At 39.6% G+C, this 24,418-nt stretch overlaps 1 protein-coding gene across 1 annotated transcript in view; it reads right to left on the reverse strand.

Moving 5' to 3' along the window:
- Positions 1-24,418, reverse strand: part of LOC139700125 (uncharacterized) — a 599,750-nt gene that overhangs the window by 172,036 nt on the left and 403,296 nt on the right. Inside the window, exon 2 of the mRNA XM_071598655.1 lies at positions 7,081-7,294. Within this exon, the coding sequence (XP_071454756.1) occupies positions 7,081-7,294 (214 nt within the window). The remainder of the gene's footprint in view (positions 1-7,080; positions 7,295-24,418) is intronic.

Here is a 24,418-nt window from a genome sequence, read left to right on the forward strand (position 1 = left end):
CTTAACTCATAATTTAAGGAGATTTCGTTTCCTCATTGTGAATCAGACGTACTTATGCTGTGAAAAAGGGGTAGGGATATTTTCTTTGAAAAAAGTTGAAATGTTTGAACTTTTAATTCCTCTACCTACATCTTTAACTGCAATTCACAGCGGAAAGTGATCGTTTGAGCATATAATAGCTAAGACTGTACCTTAATACTGAGCATAATTATCTCTCAGCCACTCCCCACATCTCCTTATCATTTAAGTTCTATGATCTAACTCTTCTTTTCTATTATTACGTGTATTAATGTTAATGCACTTCATGTAGGAAATAATCGATGAAAAAGTACTCTTCCACATGCGAGCTGAAATAGGAGTTGCGTAAATATGAAAACCTAGGTACACTTCACTAAATTATCAAAATCGTTATTAAGCGTACAGTGATGATGTAAAAATTGTATGCAAAACCAAATCATTATATTTTATTGAAACGCGCTTTATTTTATTGCCATAATTCGTGCTCAAGGGCGACAAACCTGAAATGCACCAATGCCCCAGGAGACGAGAGAACAGCAACAAGCCCTCTGCAATATTCTTTACACCCTCAGGCTCTCGAATCGTCTAAACATTTCCCAAGACTTTGAGCCTTGGCTCTCTAATAGGCACTCTGCCCTCGGGGATCTCACAGTACCAGGGTGCGGTTTGTGTACCAATGGCTGGCTCGTTGACAGCCGCTAGGCCTCGAGTTTCCGCAAGCGCGGAGCGAGCGAGCACAAGATGTCGGCAGTCGTTGTTTAGGGTAGTCGCCGGGGTTTAAAAGGGAGGTCCACCCCCGAGGCCATTCGACGGAAACAAGGATTGCCTTCAGTGCACCGAGGAAGGAACATCGGGGAACCCGACTGTGGAGACCGAGATACGTATGTCCGAGGCGCGGATGAGCGCCTTTTACGGAGAACGGGAGCGTTGCCTTGGTTCGTCGGGCGGAGAGAGGGAAAGAAGACGCCAGGGGTCACGATGGCTGCTGAGGACTCGAAAAAGAACGGGAGGGACGTTTAAATGAAAAGGGTGAGGGAATATGGGGGAGGGCTCTCGGGAAGGGAAGGGTTAAGTATGAGAGCGAAGGGGAGTTCGTTACAAGGGTAAAAGAAAGAAGTCAAAAAAAATAAGGGCACTTGCGAGAGAGGTCGCGGGGGAGGGGGTTGGGAAGTATGGGGTCGGGAGGGGTAGAGTAAGGTCCTCCCGCGCCCTTTCATGCGGAACGAGTGTTTACTCTTTGGGAAATGCGAACGGAGGGTTTGGGAGGGCGGGGAGGATTCTTGAAAGGGGTGAGGATGGGAAAGGCAAGGAGGGCATGGAAGCTGAAAGCGTGTGGGGAAAGGCCAGGGATTAAGGTTTCTTCAAAATATCCTGCTTGATTATTCATAGCGAAATATAGTGGTAAAGCCGCATCGCTAGATTTCGCAGTCACCGATTCACGTTTCAAATTGGGGTTAGCCTGGTTCTTTCGAAGAATCTTCATTGCAGAAGACTGGTAGTAGTGGAAGTTTTTAGGGGAGGCGACCGACAGCTAAGGTCATTTGCGCCATTTGGGGTGGATGGGAAAGGGTGGAGAGAAATTCGGCGTCAGCATTAGCTTACTCTTGTCGAAAAGTGCCAAGGGATCCGCAGTTTCATGTCACATCTGACTGACATACTAACTCAAAGAGATCTCCACAAAGCACCTCAATCGGGATCGGGATACCAGTGAACAATATTTGTCGTCTCTAGGATTGGAACCCAAGCCCTCTCGGTGGGAAACCTGTATGCCACCTCATCATCCCGAAATCAATGAGGCTGGTCCGTTGACCTTCAATGTCATTCCTTTTCGGGGTAAGAATAGTCAAAAAACTTACTTCCTTTCGTAGGTTCATCCAATCTTTCCTATTTTTATACTGGTAGTTAATTTATACTATTTTTTTCAAGAGATTTTCAGTATTCCTTTTTAGTAAGTCTCATCAATCGCAACCAATTTGACGGTCAGTTTCTTCCAAAGATACAGTTTACCCCTCTTTCAATATCAAGGAAAAGATACACGTACTTTCTAAATTTAGCTGTTTGGTATTTCCAATCCATTTGAACTGCATAGCTATGCCAGCAGATCTCACTTCTTTCATACAATCTTGTCCATTACCGTTACATCCAAATCGCGTTCCGTTAAAAGCCACTCATATTTCGAACTATCTCTCTTATTTCAACCGCAAGCAGTCAAACACCCCAATCACTACGTACTTATAAAATCAATAAATGCAAACTCCCCGTCGTCATTAAATGAACATCGGAAAAGTTTCGCCACAAATTATTAACTGAGAAGTATTTTTATTTACTGTAAAAGCATCTCATAAACACCAAGCGATTCAGTGAATCTAAATACCAATTTTTAACAAGAGTTTATTTACACAAATTCTAATAAAATTTAATTTTGGAACTCGCAGGTTTTATGTGAATTAAAATTTAGCCAAGAGATCTCGGGTACTTAAAATAAGTTTATCTGAACCAAGATTTTTTCCTCTCAAGGTTATCTATTTACAAAATGCCAAGTATTACTTTAAAAGAAGTTTTTTCTTTACAGTTATAGATGTACGTGTTCCCCTTTCATTTCTTTACTTAGTTGAATACTGTGCGAAGAATGATGCAACTAACTAGCATGGCTTATCATTCACTTATTTTCCCTCAACTGAGAAAATCTCAACTAACTACGAAAGAGATATTGTGGGTAGAAGAACAGGTGTCCTAGAGACGATAACCTTTGAGCTGTAAAGTTTTTGTCTAAAGAGCAGCTATTTTTAACGCGAGATTGATATCACTGTTTTCATATGTAGGCTAAATTTTCAGCCATTTCTGTCTTATTCTAAGACTTTTGCTTATATTTACAAGCTTACGACGAACTTCTTCAAAGAAAACACGAGGGAACGTGAAGAGTGAGGAAACTTTGCGGAAGTAGTATTAGCCGATATAACATACGATGCAAAATAAAATGTAAAAACCAAGGAAAATATAAAGGCGTCGAGAAGATAAAATACTACGTTCTAAACCTTTTCTACCGCATAACTTGTTCAGTACGCCTCGTAATTCCTGCTTAGTAATAAACACTGTTAGTGGTCCCTACCGTATAACTAACCTAAATTATAGAAAACATGGTCTTCTCCTTTTTGTTGTGTCTTGACTTAAATTATTGTTTACGTAGCGAGCCGTAGCTATATTATACGAAGTTTTTTCGACCTTAGGATCATATTTTCAACCAAAGAGAATGGCCTGTCAAGTTTTAGCACCCGTCCCTTAAATAGTGGACTCAAGTTATGTCTGGCCGAAAAAAAAAGATGCGAATATAAACTAAATGGAGGAACTTCACATTCATACAAACTGGAGAACAGAGAGTAACATGTGCTTTTAACTTCCACACCTAAGCTGGTTCGGATCCTATGTTTTATCTTTAGAAATTACGTACTTAATTAACAGGAAGGTGGTGGAGAAATTATTATTTTTATCTTCGAACGTGTTGCAGCATGTTTTTTAGCGGCGAGATGTGGATGAGGTCCATGCCTACTCCTTCATCACTCCGTAAATATTATCCGATCTTGTTCATTTTACTTCAACTTAGCATTCAAAAGAATGAATCAGTAATCAAACTATCTAGACATTGAATTACTCATTCTGTCAGTTCATTTCAAGCTGACACGACACATGATTTGGGCGGAACCCGAGACCTTTAAGCTATGTTGAAGGCCTCACTAATCAATCATCCTCATCGACTTAAAACCAATAGGATCACCAAACAAGCGATGGCCTCAACCAATTCCCCAATTCTGCATCAGTCATTATAGGTCACGAGGCAAGCATCTGCCATATGATGAATCACCATGATTACTTCTAGGAATAAGAGGAAATAAACCCATGTTAAATATGGTGAACGGAGTTGCCGAACGGATTGGTGATCCGTTCGGCAACTAGCCCAACTAAGCGACCCACTTTATGCGAATCTCATCAGGTGGTATCTATCCGCTTCATCCAGTTGCCTAGCGATGCACACGAAAATACACTATTCATGACTAAATCCCAAAGTATTAGGTATTTTTGAGTGTATTTCCCTTGGCACAAACGACGTATTTATTTCAAACTTAGGAACCAGTCGGGGGGAAGGGGTTAGAAACGGCACGCTACTTGTGTGGTGAGAGTACTACTAGAGAGTGGCTACTTGTGTTTACATTGCACCGTCAAAACCAGCGAGCCTCGAAAACTGGAATACCCAGAAGCTGGATGGGTTAATTGAAATTGAGATTGCGGTGAGGATGATTAGTGGTACGGCATACGTACATCCTTAAAGTAACGGCTTCAGATTGTTCCAGAAGTGATATTTCCAAAGCATTTATCCCTCCGAAAAACAGCGAGAAATATTTCTGCAGCGTGGTTCCTCTAATCCAAACATCCGATTTTTGAAAAGGGAAGTTTAATAATACGCGAAGACGAGCACAACACCAGAAGCGAAGTGCCAGGTCGCCGTCCCAAAGCCCACACGGAATAAGGGGTCTAGGCCAGCGGCGTTCATTCGTATTGTGTCGCCGGAGACGGAAAAGGGAAGGGCTAGAGCGTGGAGCGCTCCTTCCTTGAAACTCCCAGGACGAGACGGTAATTTACGGCGGTCTGTGGGACTGGTGGCGCCTTAGAGCAGCAAAAAAGAAGACTCCATGAATTAAAGCAATCAGATGTTCAAGGTTAGAGGGGAGGAAATGTGGGGAAGGAATGGGTAACAGTACTTATCTAGGAGTGAAGTGCAAGAAGTCTACTTCCGAGAAAAATATAGAGTACGAAAGGTGAAAAGGTAAAATATTTATCCAGCAAAAGAATCATTTATTTGAGAATCAGAAAAGCTCCGAACACTGATTGGCGCCTCGTAAAACTCGTCATGCGCGTAGGACTAATTAAAATCTTCTAACTTTCTTTCAATGCTTATTATTTCAAAACTATACTATTCCTCTCAAAATCTAGGATTTTATGTCTTTACACGTTTCTACTTTAACGCAATAATTACATTTATTGTTTTGCATTTTACAAACCAATATTTATACAGTAAAGAATGTTTGAGAATAAAAACTGTTACAAATTCTAATTAGTGCCACGCAAAGTAGGTAAAATTCACTATTTGCTAATTTTGTTTTAATTCGCATTGGTGTAATTAAAATATTTTAATCTTCTTTTTATTCTTATTATTTTATAATCATAGTGTTCCTCTCACAATATATAATTAAATGTCTTTTTAATTTTTATATTTTTTAACTCAATAATTACCTTCATTGTTCTTCATTTCACAGAACCTACACGATAGATCGTATATCTTCATACATTCCACTATTAATTTCCACGGCCTAGAATATTTGTCCCCTCATTTAAAAGTACATCATTTTTTAAAGGTACTCGTAAATTTACTAATTATAGTAATTTAGAAAAAAAGGATTTTTAGCACTCATGAAGAGAGGCATTCATAGTTGTTCATAAAATTAGGGTGCATCTGCTACTAACGCCTATACACTGACGGTTTTACAATCCGGCCCGCTTGCATCCCACCCTCGCTTGAACTATGACAGGTTTTATTTAAGTTCTCTACAGAGCTTAAAATCACATTTTAAACCTTATAAGCGAAAATGGGACGCATTCTAAATTTGAAACTCTCATTCATTTGACTCAAAATTACTCGAAAGATAAATTACGTGCCCTGAACAATTATATTGTCATTTGAGGCTAATTGAGACTGAAGGTGTTCTTTAAATACGTCCGTAATTGATAGTAGGCTCTGCAAGCGGATTTGCCAAATCTATTGCTGCCAGATAAGATATATATAAAAATGAAATGGAATGCAAGCAATGCGTACACATAATTGAATAGTTTAGACAAAAAAATCTCGCACTCAAGTCCTATCAAAAGGGAGATACCTAAAATTAAGAAACATTGGTATCCGGAGGGTGGAGCAGGTAATAAACTCAGCTGATATCAGGGAAAGTCGTTTGTCCTTAGGACAGAAAAGTGCTCCTAATGCGGGACGTTTTATTACCTTAGTAGACATGAGGCGCCTAAATGTAACTGCATGTTCGCGGCTTGCAAATGAAAAGGCATATTACTCTCCTGGTTCACAATAATGTTGGAAAGAGCAATTCCAAGACGTGGAGGAAATGAACTCCTCCATTAATTCTGTAACGTCCAACTTGGACATTTAATTTGTGCTCGCTACGAACGGTGACAGTCTACATCGGGCCTCGTAAAATATTAGCACCATTCTAATGATAACGCTTACCACCGTGTTTAGCATGCTTTTGAATTTATTTGTCAAATAAATTTCCCGCGATATAATGGGTTCTTAGAGCATTTTAGTGTACAGCAGGTTTATTCATGTGAAAATCGACCGATGGGTAATCTTATAGCGCCAGTTCACGTTCTCTTGCTCGTGCCTAATGTAAAATGTACCGGTATTGATTGTTCCATAGTATGACTTGCAAGCACCAAATCTATTTATCAAGTTGAGCGGCCTTGGATATAAAGTATATGGACAGCTTTAACCTTTAATATTTACACACAATCGAATACATGGACGCAGATTAAGCCTGAGGAAAGCACAGACCACTCAAAATGAAGGCGTTATCCATTCGTTGCCTCACACATTTCCCATTACAACTCTGAAGAAAAATCAGCTCAATGTAAGGTACTAATGTTCATTACTTCGATACTTGAGAGAGTTTAAGGATTTCTAACTGACAGGACGGTTTATGGTAGACATTGATTAATAGGAACTCGGTAAAAACTTCGGAGGTGGGGGATTAAAGAGGAGGTATGGTATGATATGCCATTGGAGGGCGCTGAAATGGGAGATAAGGTTAGACGTGGAAAATGGGACATCGTAGAGGAACTGGGCATCAGACTAAGATCAAAAATGTTCGGAGTGATATGAGGTCACACAAAATAATCGTTCCACCTTGCTTTTTTGCAATTCACAGGACAGCCTTTAATCCCTTTAATTCTATCGCGGCCGGGGTTCCCCACCTTAGCATTTAATTAGCAAGCCAGCCAACTTACCGGACGAAGAGAGCCGGCTCAACCTCCTCCTCCTCATCTCATCCATGACGGTCCTGTTGCCCAGCACGTCCCATTTGAACTCGGAGAACGTTCCTGACCCCGTCCCTCGGAAGCCCAGCGAGCCGTCGCCGGCGCCGACTGACCCAAGGCCCCCGATGGCCCCCGTCGCCGGCTGCTGCCGCTGGTAGTTGGCGTCTTCACTCAGCTTCAAGTCCTGAAATGGAACGGAGATGAAACCATTAACCCAAAGCAGAAACTTCCGATAGGGTAGTCATCGGGTTCAGGAACTCAAGCTACAAAACGTAAGGGTTGGGGATATATTTCTTCATAAAACTTGAGCTTACACGGTGGCAGGTAGACCATACGTATAGCAAGGTACACTTCGAGGCACCTGCAGATGTATCTTCGCCAAGATAGAGCATTTCTTGAGAGTACGAGTTACGGTCAGCAGTTTCCTCATTTCTATCGTATACCCTAATGTAGCTAACAAATTAAGTGTAACTAATCATACATGTAGTCGGTCACTACCACAAAGAATTCACTCGGAAATCGATGGCAGAGGTAGCCATTGGAGCGCCGATGACAAAAAACACAATCAGATGGGCAACTAGCTATGCATGTAACCCTATGTATGATGATTTGAATTTTTCAAATAAAAATACATATTTCCGTCAAATAAATAATGGTGTTGTGTTTGATACAGCCAAACTTATTTTTATCTATTGGACTGAGGTTTTCTCCTTCTTGAAGAGACAATATTCCCTTTTGAATCGACACGATAATACATCCATCAAAACTCTTATCCGACTTTTAACCTACTTACCGTACCCACGGTAATCACGGTAAGAGAAGGCACGCATATAAAATAACCATACATTTAAAATGGAATTTCTTCCAATTTTCCTTAATGTTTCAAAGCCGCCAGAGAATATTTTATTCTTAAATGAAGAGGATTTTCAATTTATATCTTAGAGGGAAGATGGCGGTTTTATTGTCAAATTTGGCATTAGCCTCGAAGATTATATCTGTACTTAGGTAGCGTCAAGAATTATTATCATACTAATCGATATTTATTTTACTTTAGGGTTCCTATTCTACGAATCATTCGAAACAATGCTTTCATTTTTTCCTGTCAATGTAGTCCCTAACCTATTTACACAACCTTCATTATATTTGAACAGCGAAGGAGATAATATTTTCTCTAGGATGAGTATTTTCGCACTTTCGGCAAGCAGAACTGGATTCTTGAAATGGGGGAATGAGTGCATTTACACCAAGAGAAAGCAATGCATGCACACCTATAAAAAAAATAAAATAATAAAGCTGTATAAAAGCGAACCGTTATCACGAATAGATTTTCATCAGCTCAGAGTAATGTGTTTCTTGACAAACCGTTCGGTGTTTCAAGGAAATTAATTTTTCTATTCACTGCGTGGACATCATTATTCATTCGAAATCCGAAGGAGAAAATAAAAACACTGAGAAACCGCTTAGTAAATTGGCCGTAAATAATAACCATAATATTTCCTGGAGGTCCCGACCCGCGGAGTCTCGCGGGAGAGGGCGTTTAAAGCCCTTAAAAAGGCGCCTGAGGGGAAATGAATGGGGGCGTGGAACACCTTGGCACTGGGACGCCCGAGCGGGCATGAGCTCGCGTCTCGTCGCGTTGGAGCGCTCGCTGCCGCTTGACTGTGCACAAGGGGGGAGGGGGGCACCGCACGCGTGCTGGATTCACGTCGGATGCAGTGCCGACCGTGAATGTGCCAACAAAACGAGCCCCCCCCCCCTCCCGCTAAGTGAGAGGCGGTTCGATTAAAACGAGGGAGGGGAGATGGGTATGGGCTCGTAGCCTAGAAAAGGTTCGGGTATGCACACGAGAGGCGGGCGGGAGCAAACTCGGAAGAATGCGGCCTGGGGGGTTGAGAGGGGGGGGGGTTGGTTTGCCGTGGTCCCGCCGCCGCCTCCCCCGACACCTGGGACCTTCTCGCGCAGGAGAGTCTGGGAAGAGTCGGGCCCCACTTTCCATCGATTGGATTTTACGAGCCGCGTCCTCATCTCCTTGTCTTTACACCTTGTTCAAACTACTATATACTAAAGTATATCCAAGCGTGACTCGGAGTTAATTCACGCGCTTGGCCATAAATCAACACGAAAACCGACAGAGCTGGCAGAGGACAGCTGTCGGATTTGTTTGCTTCCGCCTAACTGGATTCCTTGGTCAACGAAATTCTTCCCGGGGGTCCACAGTGTAGGTATTTACCGTGGCTTCCCGCGGTAGAGTTCTCCACTTCGGCGTCTCATTGATTAACTTCGGAGCTTTGGAATTTCGGCAAAGCAGGTCAAACAAGGCTAGGTATTGCTTTTCAAGAACAAGCAAAAAAATACAGGTTAAATGCAGCTTTAATGCGTGAAAGACGGTTGTACCAGCCTTAGTATTCGTCTGTTCGCCAAAACCTCTAATGGGATATGACGTTTATATCGTTCATCGGGAATGACATTGTTAGATATCATTTGACCGAAAAAAATTAAGCGCATGCATATCGTGAGATCATAATAGCATTTTTGATCCAATAATTTATTGGAGATAAACGATCCCAAAAATTACCTTTTCCGCATCTCGCCACATTAAACGATAGGGTAATTTTAAATAATTTCACAGAGCACTCCCTAATTATTGCGCTCTGTCTTCATTCAATTATAAATCAAATAATAAAAACCATGAACACAGTAATCAACCCTCAGGTTGGTTTGATAGGTGATGGTAGAGTTCATCCAGTAGTAAGCCTGAAGGCGTGTGACGGACTACTGACCGGAGGGCCCGGGTTCGATTCCCGGGCAAGCCTCTCTGTGTACTCTCAGCACCACCCAAGCTGTGTGACTTTTCGATTGCCGCGATTATACCGTATTATCTACCTGGGAAACTATAACCGGCACAGGGAAAGGAGCTGGCCCCCCTACCCTGATGTGTGAATTTCGCACGTCGTCGGGCTTAGCACTGGGTAAACTCAACCATCACCTACCAAACCGATCCTCGAGTTCATTACTAGGTTTATGGTTTTTTTTATATCTTAATGTTAGTCATTAATGTGATTGATCAGAGAAGAAATTTCTGTTATGCACTTTCCCTAAAATTTATTTAGGTATGACTTTTTAGGCGATAAATATGTTGGAATAATTAATGAAGAGAGAAAATGGCGATTGACAAGTGCTCCACTATGATCGGTATGCTTTTCGTCTGTTATTTGAGTGACTTGACTACGGTTTGTAAGATATTACGTTTCACCGGGTGACTTTGCATCGAAGTAGGTATTCGACCATTAGCCGGAGGGTATCAGGTTCAAACTCGTTCGATGCCTGTGGACTCACCCAGTTTTCGTGATTTTGGAGAGCCAGATCTTTTTGGGAAAATGCCCGCGGCATAAGAAAAAGACTAGCCCACCCACATTGATGTGGTGGATTTCGCATGGTGGAGGGACAGTACCTTAAAAACAAGCGAGTCCTATCCTCGTCTTTAATACCGATTTTGGGTTGACGATTGTGCTTTGGAAGTGATTCAATATCATTTTGGAGCCGTGTAATGTAAATTGATATTTCCTGACTTGAAAAGTCCCCTATTAGTCCGATGAAAGTAGATGTATTATTATTCATCTTAAACCCTAAGTATTTTTTTCTTAGCCTACGCTCTTGCCATCTCGTTAATTAATGCATTGCCAATACATCACTGCTTACCATTATTTTTCCCAGGAGCCAAGCCATCAGAATTAACCATCACCCAGGTCATTAGTGTATATTAAAACTTAGAGCATTAGTTGAGTGGACGTGGACATTATTCGCAGGCGCCTAAATATTAATTAATATGAAAGCATTTTCTTATGAATCAGCAGTAGTAGACAATTGATTTCGACTTTAGCCTATCCTATGGGTAATGTATGTACATATATATTTACCATAAACATTTTAACAGCATGTGAAAGTCACATATCAGGGTAGGGAGGCCAGTTCCTTTCCCTGCGTGGTTATGGTTTCCCAAGAAGATCTGGTTCCAGAAAAATCACATAGCTTGGGTGGAGCAGCAGGTGCCTAGAGACTTGCCTGGAAATCGAACCCGGAACCCTCCGGTCAGTAGTCCAACGCTGTACCCCTGGACTACCGCGACCCTCGTTACTGTGTGTGTATATATATATATATATATATATATATATATATATATATATATATATATATATGTATATATATATGTATATATACACATATGTGTATATATATATATATATGTATGTGTATATATATGTATATATATATATATATACACATATGTGTGTATATATATATATATATATATATATATGTACCATCTAGGTTAAGAAGTGATTCAAACATAGCTAGAAATGCTAAGGCTGACCCGTAATATCAGGGTTATGAGGTCAAAATGTTACCAACCCGACTACTCAGACAGGCCTGTTCGAGTAACTATCGAGAAAAAGTAGTATATTCTGAGTTAAATAAATTACTATGGAGCAGTATATACGTCAAAGTTTTCCAAACCATTTTGGTTCATGCCCCATATTCCCCATTATGTCTCCATGGCACTATGCACCATGGGATCATGCCTCAACGATTATGAAGCCTCCTCTAGCATAATGAGCAAGCAAACTCTGAAAAAGTACGATAGAACTAGGACCTCCAAACAAAAAATTAACGCGAGTAGAACTTTTTGAATTTAACTTTCCCCAAGGAATCTAAATTTAACTAAAAGCGGCTGTTTTTCATATAAAATCCGTAGTGAGGAAATCAGGGCAGCATCATTATCTGATGTTCCCCAAAATATTTTAATTTCCTACCTGTTGGGGGGTAAGCCATCAGGTTTGGGGAAACTCATTTACACCAATGGTGATTTTATTGGAAGTAACGAATGTCACCATTAGTTTAGAGTTTAATTACCTGACAGCGTATCTGTTACAGCACAACATTGTTTACCAAACCATTGTGTTACCATTACCAATTGTGTACCAAAGTACTTAAACATTTCGAGGAACTCCAAATTAAAAAAATATCGCCAGTAAGACGAGTAATACAAGTCTAATTTTCTTCGCAATTATGGCTTCACGTCTAATCACGGTTTTCATCATTTGAAATAACCTTGCAGCAAGCTACCTTTAGGTTAAATCTTTAAACTTTAAACAATAAACAATAACCTTTAAACAATTTATAAGTCCACCTTACAACAAAAATTCTATAAATTTGACTGCTGCACAACACTAGTCGCAAGTGCAGGTGTCATGAGAATAATGCATTGAAAAAGAGGCTTAAAGAGGCTTTCTAACTCTGAGGAAACACGAAGATTAAAGGTAACGATTTATTCAGCTATATACTATTTTAGTTGGCTGCGGATTATTTGTATGGGTTCCACACTTCCGTAAATCCACTCATTAATATTCCCTTGGAGCAGCTGCTTGGAAATTATGCCGCCTTGAACGAAAGGATCTAAAGTTTAAAGAAATAATCATACAGCTAGTTGAGTAAAGCAGTATGACTTTACTTTATTCATCAAGCCTTTATTTGCAATGATGTAAAAGGATTCCCAAGTAAAATGATATAAAAAACAGAAGAGATTTCAACAGAGAGTTGAAAAGCTTAGCATAACAATGTCTTGGCATGAATATATTGCCTTTATATTTTTTGATGCGACCTCTTTTGTTCAAACAACTTGAAATATATTTTAAAACTGAAGAGAGTATGTCAAATGCCAATCCGGTAAGGCAAACAATTTTTCGATTTGGCGATTCCTTCGAGAGTGATGCCATAGTGAAAGAAATCTGAAGGCCACTGCAGATAGACAACCAAACGAAAACAATATTTTAGTAGAGGAAGAATGAAACATCATATATGTTTTATTTGATGGATTTTTTTTCATAATTCTCATGAACTTTCTTCGATGCAATAATAATTCAGACAATGATTTTTCGCACTCAACTTAAGATGAGTTAGATAACGCACGCAAAAATGGAGCCCTTAAAATTTTTAAGCCAAACACACAAAACAATCGAACAAATCTATTCGTTTAACGCAGTTTTGCGTATTATACTTTAGACGTAAGTCCTAAGAATTACACACCTGAAAATTAAAAATATTGAGCAAATTAAAATATCCCCTGCACCCATTTAGCAAAACCAAACTCGTTAATACTAATGACACTAGTATAACAACCATAGAATGACCCTAAGAATACCAGTACGGCTGCTCTTGTGTGTATTACTTACTATTACTGCTGTTACATTATATATATATATATATATATATATATATATATATATATATATATGTATATATATATACATTATATATTTATATTAAATATGTATATTATATATATCATGAGAAAATTTCTTTAATCTCAGTAAAGGATCTAATGGATAGTGAATTCATAAGCAAATGACTGCAACCTTAATTCTCGCGCTTTATTAACTGGCGGCAATAGACAGCTTTATGTGGTAAAGCGATTTCAGCATTTCACTAATTATAATGATTACGGTTGATAATGCGGATTGAAAGGAACGCAGCTCGTCTGCATGGTCAGGCTGGCCGGCCCACGGTCATCCGTGAGGGATGATGGACGGGTGCCCGTCTGGGTGGAAGGGAGTGGAAGGAGCGAGAAGGGTTCGTCGGTAAGGAGGGGAGTCTTCAAAATTCCACTCTCACCCGGCGGGAGGGAACAACCCTTTTAATGCGACCGCTTAAGCTGACCACCAAATTATATTCCCGAGGCGTGAAGTTCACCTCGGGGGCAAATGGGGCGAGGCGGGGTCCATCAAAAGCATCATCCGGAGAGAGCGGAGGCCCCATCCCGCCCACCCCGAACCACACTTTCTAAAGGGTTAGTCACGGACCCCTTTTGTTTCTTCCGCCCACTCTCTCCCAACCTCAAGTGGTAAGTGTGCGGAGGGGGGGTACGCTACGAGGGGGGAGAAGAGTCAAGATCCCCTTCTCCCTGGCCCCCTTGCCGACCCTTTTGGTCCCCGCGGCCCACTTCCTCCCTCTCGCTGGCTGAACCCTCACGACCACACGACGGTGTCGTCCGCGAGGAGAGATTTTTTTTTCATCCCAGCTCTCCTCCTTCCCCCGCGGGTGCTGCCCGACGCTCCCCCATATTGAAAATGCGTCGGTGGTCCTTTGTTTACCGAGGATCCGATCTGGGATGAAGCTGTTATCTCACTGATTTATTGTGGCTCACACCCGTCCGGCGTGGGGAGCGTGATTTTGGTTCACTAACGACTTATGAGCGAGGGAGTGAGTGAATGTGTGTGGAGGCTTTTCCGTGGCCGTTTTTTCGAACACGATTTTTTTTACATCCTTGGGATGGGATCTCGGTAAATAGACCATTGCTTGAACAGCTGCTTCACCTATGATTCCGCCTGAGGACTGTAAAAAAACGACTCTTTTACTCACGGACGGTTAAAAAGAGTTGAAATTAATTGTTGAGCGGTCAATGCGGATAACAGGGGGTTGCCAACCGCGTGGAAATCTTTTCACTAGAGTTAAACATGAAAGGGTCGTCGTAACCAACCAAAGATCTTATTTTATGCACCTTTTGCCTTAACCACAAGCCTAATTAAGTTTAAGTATTTAACTTTCGTCAACCCTAGGTCTAGTGGGTAGTTTATTTTATCTAGATCTCTCAGTTAACGCGTCTGAAGTCTATAAATAATGAGCAAATTTTATTTATAACTCAGCAAAAATATTTTTTTATTTCAGGTTCCTGATGAGGAGGTCCATGATGACCAGCAATCATTTAGTCTTTATTGCCGAGGAAGATACAATAAAATGGGCCATAATGAATTGGAAAACTTTCCATTGGAGAGACATTAGCTTCAGGGTTAGAAAATGAGAAACTTCTCAAATTCTTGCTCCTTAAAATTAATTAAAAGGCCGTTACAAGCGCTTTGAAATATCACCTCGTGAGAAGAAATTTTTCAAACACTAACGATGAATCTTCTATTTTATGAGGATCTAATATTATAAAAAAAGTGAACGACGAGAATACTGTTATACTCTCGGAGATATACTGTACTACATTTCCCCTAAACATGGAATGTCTTACTTTGGAACCTTTAGGAAGAGTAATTACGCAATATATCATTCTCCTTAAAAGATACCCTTGACAGACCTGACTTTAATAATTGAGACTTTATAAAGAGCTTGATTGGAAAAAAAATACATCACTTAAAACCCGTAAGAGTATAAATTGTTCACATTTTCATACGTACAACACAACCCGGCTGCGTTACACTTTTAAAATGTAACAATTTAATGTCAAAGTACCTGTATAAGGACAACTGTTTTGATGAGTAATTTTGATTTAATAACTAATAATCTAAATCAGGATTAATCAAATTCAGCATTGCCTACTATGTCACAGGGACATACTCATGCTTCTAAAAATGGAACGAAATAATTCTCAATTAAGCAAGTATTTTTCTCTGGAAGAGCATTTTAATCTTGTCTGTAACAAACACATGTTATCTGCTTCAATATAAACTGAAGAAATGTCTAGCTTGACTTCGTGCTATTTTGAAGAACGTGGTACGGAAATACGCCTTCGTTTGGAAATCAACATTGGGATTAGGGAAGAAATGCAGCTATCTCAAATAAAAATATTCGAGATATTCATAATATACCATTCTCCAATATATCTACTGACACAGATATTGAAGAAAGAGACAGTGTAAATCTTGGAAATTTATTTCAAAAGATTGACCTCCTTTCTGGAAAATATTCGAACGAGAGATAGATTTACCGTTTGGGATAAAAATATCCAAAGAATAGGAAGTCCTTCCTTAGGTATTCACCCGCATTGGGCAACAATAGTCCTAAACGGCTGCTTACGTGACTTAACAATTTATTAGTAGCTACGAGGGTTTCGTCGCATTGTCTGATCTGTAGGCGTCATGAACGCATGCTTAAGTGACTAATTTAAAAAATACAAAATCATATTTCAAAGGAAATAACATACCGACACTTCAAATAAATCTGTAATGAATGAACTTATGCCTAATTACCTGATTTACGAATGAAATTGATATCATTGAACGATAACAAAGGTAATGCTATTCATTAATATGCCATATACATATTCCATTGAAAAAGTCACAAGAGTAAAGAACCTTTTGCGCTGGTAACATTTCCTGGGAGTGCGTTTTCATCTATTGCTTAGCGGCAAAGTAATCACCTATGAAACACCTTTATAGATAATGTACATAAAGTTAGCCCTTAGCGGTTTCAAATTTTCGGTGGTCCAAGCCACCATTATCTAGGAAGAGAAGGAAAAACTATTTTTACCTCCAAATTCCTCCCATGCTTCTTTAATCATTTCCTCCACATATACGTTGAACAGCAACGGTGATTGTGAGGAACCCTGCCTTACACCTCTTCCTAACACTTCCCATCCGGACTACCCGTTCCCCACTCGCACCTGAGCATCTACAGAATGCGGATTAGCCTCCTGTTCCTCCAATCTATTCCTATTTTCTGCATTGGAGTAATTAGTTTTTCCCAATTAACTCTATCAAACTCTTTTTCGAATTTATATATATATATATATATATATATATATATACCTGTGTATATATATATATATATAATATATATACTATATAATATGAAACTTAACATGAAAAGATTACAATCAGGACGTATTTGCCTGTTTCGTAGGTTTATGTATATATATATATATATATATATATATATATATATATATATATATATATATATATATATATATATATATATATATACGCACGCACACACACACATTCGGCGGCCATGCTCTCGCAACGTCAAATACATTTTGTACGTGAGTGTCCTTCCTTTGTGCTTCTGTGTTTAGATAAGTTTAAATCTAAGTCTTTAATTATTTCGTCGTCGCTGAATAGCGTTCGTTTTTAAAGATATATATGTATGTATTTATGCATGTATGTATATATATATATATATATATATATATATATATATATATATATATATTTATATAAATATATGTGTGTGTATGTGTGTGGGTTGCGGTAGTCCATGGGGTAGAGAGTTGGACTACTGACCGGAAGGTCACGGGTTCGATATCTGGGCAAGTCTCTCAGCGCCCAGCTATGTGATTTTTCGGGTACAGGTCTTAATGGGAAACCATAACCGGCACAGGGGAAGGAACTGGCCCCCCTACCCTGATGTGTGAATTTCACACGCCGTATAGGGCTTAGTACTGGGTGACCTCTGCTGCCACTTACCAAACTGACATTCGGGTTGATTACTGTGTTTACGGTTTATGTACTCGTTTATATATATATATATATATATATATATATATATATATATATATATATATATATATATATATATATATATATTTATATAAATATATAATAAATTTGAGTTGTATATTAGAGAGCCAATGCTAGCGATGAAATTTAGCATCCGAAGTGGCGTTACAAACTAGCCTATCTGACTGGTCTTAGCGTCTACATCTGAACACTAATTCCTATCAATCGCCCAATTTATTCTTTCCCGTTAACATAAATACATGATGAATCGGTAACGGGACTGACTAAGTTTGATAAATGATGGTTAAAGACCTTCAACTAAATGGAAAACTATGAAAGAAAGTCCCCGTAACGGCCCTTTTGGGAACCGCATTCAACGCGGAACTCTATTATTGTGATGAGGTATGCTTTCCCTTAGGGGGGGCGGCTTCGCTCAAGAGCGCATTACAACTCACGAGGCCGCCCCTCTCGGAGGCGAACACAACCACTAGGTAGAGGAGGGACATATGACTTGTATTCACTGCTTACGGTTTGTGTCTTCAACATATTGTTACCTGGCGTTAAATATATAACAAGCACCCGACGTACGCGTCTTAAGGGGGATAGGTTTGATCTGACATTGAATGATCGATTAGGCATTTTCGTCGTTTCCTTTCAATTATTGAGCATTCAGCCTTAATTTATACTCTATAATTCGAAACTTTTATCTAAATCTACCAATCGATAGTTTCATCATCCATCAGATTTCCGGATGCAAATTACGGCGACGGAATCCCGCGGAGGTCACGAAGAATCAACTAAAGATATCAGTGATTTCAACTTTCGTTCGTATATCTTTTGAGTGCATTTCCATAATGAACATTTTAAAACTAGGACGATGCTATAGATTCTCTCCTGCGGAAAACGTTCTTCTTTTTAAAACGAGGTGCACATTTTTTTCAAAAAAATATAGTTTGTTCATTTTGGCGTTTGTACGATAAATGAATGCTTCGACGATGGCAACTGGAATACAATTCCGACGAAAGCGACAGCAATAACGTTATCTTACCTAAAAATGAGAAGATCCTGATGAAATTGAACTAAAAAATAACGCTCATATATACATTTTAGACCTAAAAGTAGCAAGTTGAGACGGACGGCGTGAAGTACATTATGCATTTTCTTACTAACGTACGAACCAATAGTACCTAACGGATATGTACGTAATTTTGCATTGCTACAATTGCACGTCGATAAAAAATAAACGGGCAGACTTTTTGATAAATGATCTGCAGCTATTTGTACAGTGACCAATTTTTAATTTGGTAAATAATACCCAATCAGCTGGTCAAAATGTAGTATTTTATGGTTGAACTACAACAACCACCCATTCCCCTGAAATATACTCCTCCAGGTGCTAGAAGTCTTTCATAATTTATTACAGTAGGATTATTTACGGAAGGAAAGGACTTGGAATAGGCAATAAAAAATGTTCATCACAATTGGAACCGCTTAAACTTATGACACTCGTATTAATTCAAACTGTGTACACTAAGTGCTTTTTCCAGCGCCCTCGTCACTAAATAATTATCCCAAGAGAATTAATCGTTTCGGGCGTAACTTCGTGGAATTGTTCCGTGATGAATAATGTCAAAATAAAACTTTGTAAATCCACATGAAAAGTTAAATCCACATCAAAGTTTATTTTTCATGTGGATTTACAAATTTTTGTTTTGACATTATTCATTTCAAGATAATTTATGTTTACTACTTCAAAGAATGACTATCGCTTTCCCAAGATAATTCATCACTCACGCCTCCGAATCGTTTAACCAAGAATCAAAGAATCAGTCACACAAAACTCCTTCATAGAAGAAACTTTAGTACCCATATCAACACCGAAAAGCCTATCAAAATTTGCTGCAGAAATAGCCACAACTCACTACTAACAGATGACAAACACACGGTTCTTTTGAGATGGGCTAGTGATATTTATCAAAAAAGGAATAACTCGCATGCAAAAATTAACGATATATTTGAATTATAATTGGTAAATACACTGAATTCTACATAAATTTAACAAAACAGTGAAAGTATAATGTCCACAATGTACCTATTTTATTTGAACTTAGAAGAAAAGCTTTAATTTAAAAAATAATTGATTGTGAATATTCGAAAGCATTTTTTACTACAGAATATAAAAATCGGCCAAGTTTTATTAAGTTTAGATCATTATACTATTATAACTGAATACAAGAAATGGGTGTTTCGCGGAGATAATCGGAATATTATCACGACAGATATCGGAGACCGTTGGAACGGGACAGTCTAGTGCTCTAAGGCCAAAGCTATTTTAGACATTCAGCTTTTCTCGGTCAGACGCTCGATTAAATCTAGTTACAGCTCATATTATAGCCTTTCAAGGTTCAAACGCTAGCTGATTCCTTAAAAGAAGGGTGTTGGATACTTTTCTTAATGGTTTATGGACGTACGTATGTGTGGGATGGAGAGCGGGAACTGGGCGGGGTAAATGCCGGCGGATGACGGAGTGTCTGGCGGGGGAGAGGAGATGCAGGATGGGCATGCAGGTCACCAAACATTGCTGCTGGGATTTTTCCCCACAGATGGTACCTTCACGGATGAACATACAGTTCAGAGAATCAACCATTTAATATTTTTCATTTCACTCACTTTAAGAGCAGGTTCACAAAAACCACAATTATTGATTTTAGAATTTTAAAAAGACTGATGTAGAAATATTTAATAAACTTACTGTTTATCACATCTGTCTTAGAATCGAAATATTTTCTCAAACTAATGAATAAATGTGTATGCATCCTGTGCACCTACTAAGTAATAATTAGTTAGTATTTCGGACAATTTATTTTGGTAGGTGCAAATTTTAGGTAACTTTTATGTTAGGTTATTTAACTATTCGAATGTAGCTGTTCGAAATTTGTTCAGCAAAGTTTGTCGAAACGTATATTAGCTTTTTGATATAATGTTTCACTAATGATTTTGAGCCTCCTCAACTAAGATTTGAATAAAATGATTTTCGAATATTCGAAGAACATGCTCAGCCCAATTGCGAAAGTGAAAAATCGATCATCCAAAGGTTTTATGCTCTATCTATCCTGCGGCATACAGGTATAAACCATTAAATACCCTGATCATGATAACAGTTTTAAAATAATTAGGTAGAAAAGTTTCTGATGAAGCTTCTGGAACCATGCAATTTGAAATAAATTCAGGTCCTAGACTAAATAAGCTATAATTATTTTTAAGAAACATGCTTTGTCTCTCCATGAAAAGAATTATCAATGATTTATGGAGAAGTGCGCGAACCAAAGCTTAGAATATACATGATCAGGACAGAAAATTAACGAGGAACATGGGAAGACAAAGTTTGGTTCAAAATTTTAACAAGAAAACTAGAAGCAGTTTCAGTTAATTAGTAGGGAAGGAAAATTGAAAAACATTGTTCACTTGCACATTCCCTATTTTCATCAGGGGGCGATGATATGGCAAACATTTATACTTATAAATTTATTTTTTTAAATTCACCCGACTGAACGTTCTCACCAAAAGGGCACGCTGGAGTTCAAACCGTCACGGATGAAAAGACGAAATTAAAAGACGTTTTGTCACCGTAGAAACATTAATTAAATCCGCAATAAATAATTAAATTTAACATTGACATTAGCATTTTCACTAATTACTAATTATCCAGAGTATATAATAATAACGCCATGGACATAAATTTTAAGAAATTGAAAGCTTTTATTATGCTGATTTCAACGTCGGAAGAGTTTCAATAGCAAGAAACCTCTCGGAGGAAACAGGAAGTTAAGAAATTTTGGGCTTTTTTGTAACGGTACCATAAGACGGGAAGCGTTGAGAAAGCCTCGCCGATGAAGTTCGTCCACTCGCCCCAAATCTACGTCCCAATATCCCAGAACTACGTCCCACGCAAAAGTATCCGTTAGTAGATACATACAGATATCCTGTATATATATATATATATATATATATATATATATATATATATACACACACACATATATATATATATATATATATATATATATATATATATATATATATATATAAGTGTACGCATACGCAGAAAAGGGTACACCCACACCCTTTGATTAAAAGGAGACCTCGCCCGCAGCGCGGAAATTCCTGACTCAATCGCTCCAAACTCTTCCGTCGAATCCATCTCAAGAGTGCAGAACCGTCGTGGAATCGTTGCGTAAACACGGGGACATTGAAGTGCCGCCGCCCTGGCGGAAAGCGCACGCATTACGGCTCATCACGGTCCCCTACCTTCGTCCTCCCGCTCGCGATTTATGGCCACGGCAACTTATTCACGGCCATTGTTATTCCCACGCTCTCTCTCTGCTCAACAACCACCCCCACGCACCTCTCTCCAGCTCTCTCTCCATCCCTCCTCTCCCCGCCGCGCAAAGAATGCACCCTTTCCCCGCGCTCTTTCATCCAACACCCACTACGTAAACAAACAAACGAAGACACAGGGGCGAGGGGTTTCTGTGCCCATAAATAAAGAGGAACTCCGCGCCCCTTTACGGCAATCCAGAGTTATTGATTATATTATTTAGGCTAAGCCTGGAGAAGGAAGTGACGAGGGGGAGAGAGAGAGAGAAAGAGGTACGAGGGTGGAGGGTAAGGAGATCCTTCTTCTAAGGTGGTGGGAAGAATTGTTTCAATCGAGTCATAATTGAAAGCCCGATCAAACAGAGATTATTCCCTCTCTTCCCCCTCCTCAGAGGACCACTTCCAGAGTGGTTCGGAGGAAATTTCCTCCCACGGCCGCGAGAATTATATTTAATTTTTTTGAACGAGCGCACTCGCGTCGGTAAAACACTCGCACCGAATAAGCGTGAGGGCCAATCAACGGATTCACATCCGCGTCCATTCATTCCCTTACACACCTAAGGTTCGACGGGGATATTTCCTGAACCGCCTTCCTGTCAATATATCCTGGCCACCCTCGCCGCACATCCGTCACGACCTTTCACAAAAATTTGGCCGCTCCGCAACCGTCCGACACGGAAATAAATTCTTGAAATCCAATTTACACTTCAACGCTTTTCAGAAACCCTGCGTCTTTCTTTGAAATTTTACATCCCCTCCTCTTTTCCCTCTTGATTCGAACAAAGGCGTTTGCATCTGGCCTTGCCATGTGCTCCCAGCCGCCACTTATCCAAAGCCTTGTGACAACATAACGTTCCATGAGATGTAATTTAAGATTTTATTCATTATATAAATCAATGAGGCGTGCTGATTAAGATATGTTACAAGAGCGTGGGGAATAGTTATAATATGACGCCATGCGCTGAAAATACTCACGTGGAGACGAAATGATATCCCGATAAAATATACAAGTACGAAAAACAATGCTCAAATATCCTTGGATATCCATCGCACGGCAAAATAGACGGAGCCGCGTGAAAGTTAACTTTTATGTATCTTCGTATATGGGTGTATTCTGGAATCAAGGAAGCAATGGAATTACAGAATATTTTACCAGACACAATCTAGACGAATACCACGCGTATAGGAGGCAATCAACTCCGTTGTTTTTCGCTAGAAAATTTAAAATGACTGCTATGGAATATTATACTGCAAAAAGAAATAGTCAAATACACTTGAATAATGGAAGAAAAATATGGTAATTACGAAATTTGTGGGATATGAACAATTGAATACAGTTCTTTGCCACAAAATAGAGGTCGGAATTAATTCTTATGACGGGCTGGACTTAATGGATTCATTGGAAGTTATAACATTGGATTTTTAGATAAATGGTCGCTGGTGTTTATAATCCATAACTTCATTAAGTCGAATTACTACGAGTATGCCGTAAAACCTTGAAGAATTAACGGGGTTATTTAGATGACATTTTAAACCTAATTTTCGGGTTAACAATATAATCCTAGTCACTGTATATGTGCTCAAAGAAAGCAGGGTCACAGCCAAATTATCTCGGAAAATAATCTGCAAAAATAGGAAGCAATGCTGACAATTGAGGATAAAAAGAATGAAATCGACGTCCCATAAAACGTCCCGCTAGCATTAGAAGGCAAAACATTTAATTCACGACTATGCTGAAATTGCTTTTTTTCCAGAGTGCACATGTTTCCGACGAGTCCTTGAAATTAGAATGTCCAAGTCGAAAGGAGCAAAACGGTCGCAAAGCAATTAGCGCTCCATTGTAACGAAAGATTAATTAGCCATTGTGCTGTCTAAATTGACCACGTCCGTCCCCTGTCAATACTTCCAATCCGCACTGAGATATTTCACTCTGAATTTCCATCGGCGGACCCCCCACCGCTCTCGGCTCGAGAGATCCATCTTTCGCGAGTCGGATTCTAGGGAGGCGGATGCGAAGGCATCAACTGCGAAGTCGCCCGCCCTTCGGAAGCCATCGACGACGGCAGTTGTGCCGACGGTTGTAAGTCATGCCTCGAGGCCACTCCCTCGAGATAGCGAAAGGGGGAAAGAGAGAGAGAAATTTGCAAGCCGGGTTGCTTTGTTAGCTTTACCCCCTCGGCGGTTCGAGAGTAACCCTTTTACGGATGAAATATGAAGGCAGTAGCGACCAGTAGGGACAAAGGCTCGGAACCGCGGGACATTAATTACGGCTCATCGATACAAAGCAAGTCCGGCAAACTCATACATATCGACTATACACCCGTGTGTGCTTGCAGGAGTTTTCCAGGAGCAGGAGAGGAGGAAAAAAAATATCTCAAAGCGTGCAACGTTGTCTCCCAAAGATTAATGGTAGATCTCGGTAGGGATGAGGATGCATGAGAAATATTCTCGTTTAACGGCGAATGAAAAGATTTTAAAGCCACCTAAATGGCACACACTCTCACTATTCGACCTTCAGTTAACTCTTTTCGCCCGATGTAGTCGTGCCCAACATTTCCTTGATCATTATAATGATAATAATTCACGAGGGAGCTGAATGTAATGAAAGACAATGGTCTTCAGGAAGCGTGAATGTTTCACTTCCTCGGCGACTG

Source organism: Hetaerina americana, unplaced genomic scaffold (genome assembly GCF_022747635.1).
Source record: "Hetaerina americana unplaced genomic scaffold, ioHetAmer1.1.p SCAF_10, whole genome shotgun sequence".
Classification (NCBI taxonomy): domain Eukaryota; kingdom Metazoa; phylum Arthropoda; class Insecta; order Odonata; family Calopterygidae; genus Hetaerina; species Hetaerina americana.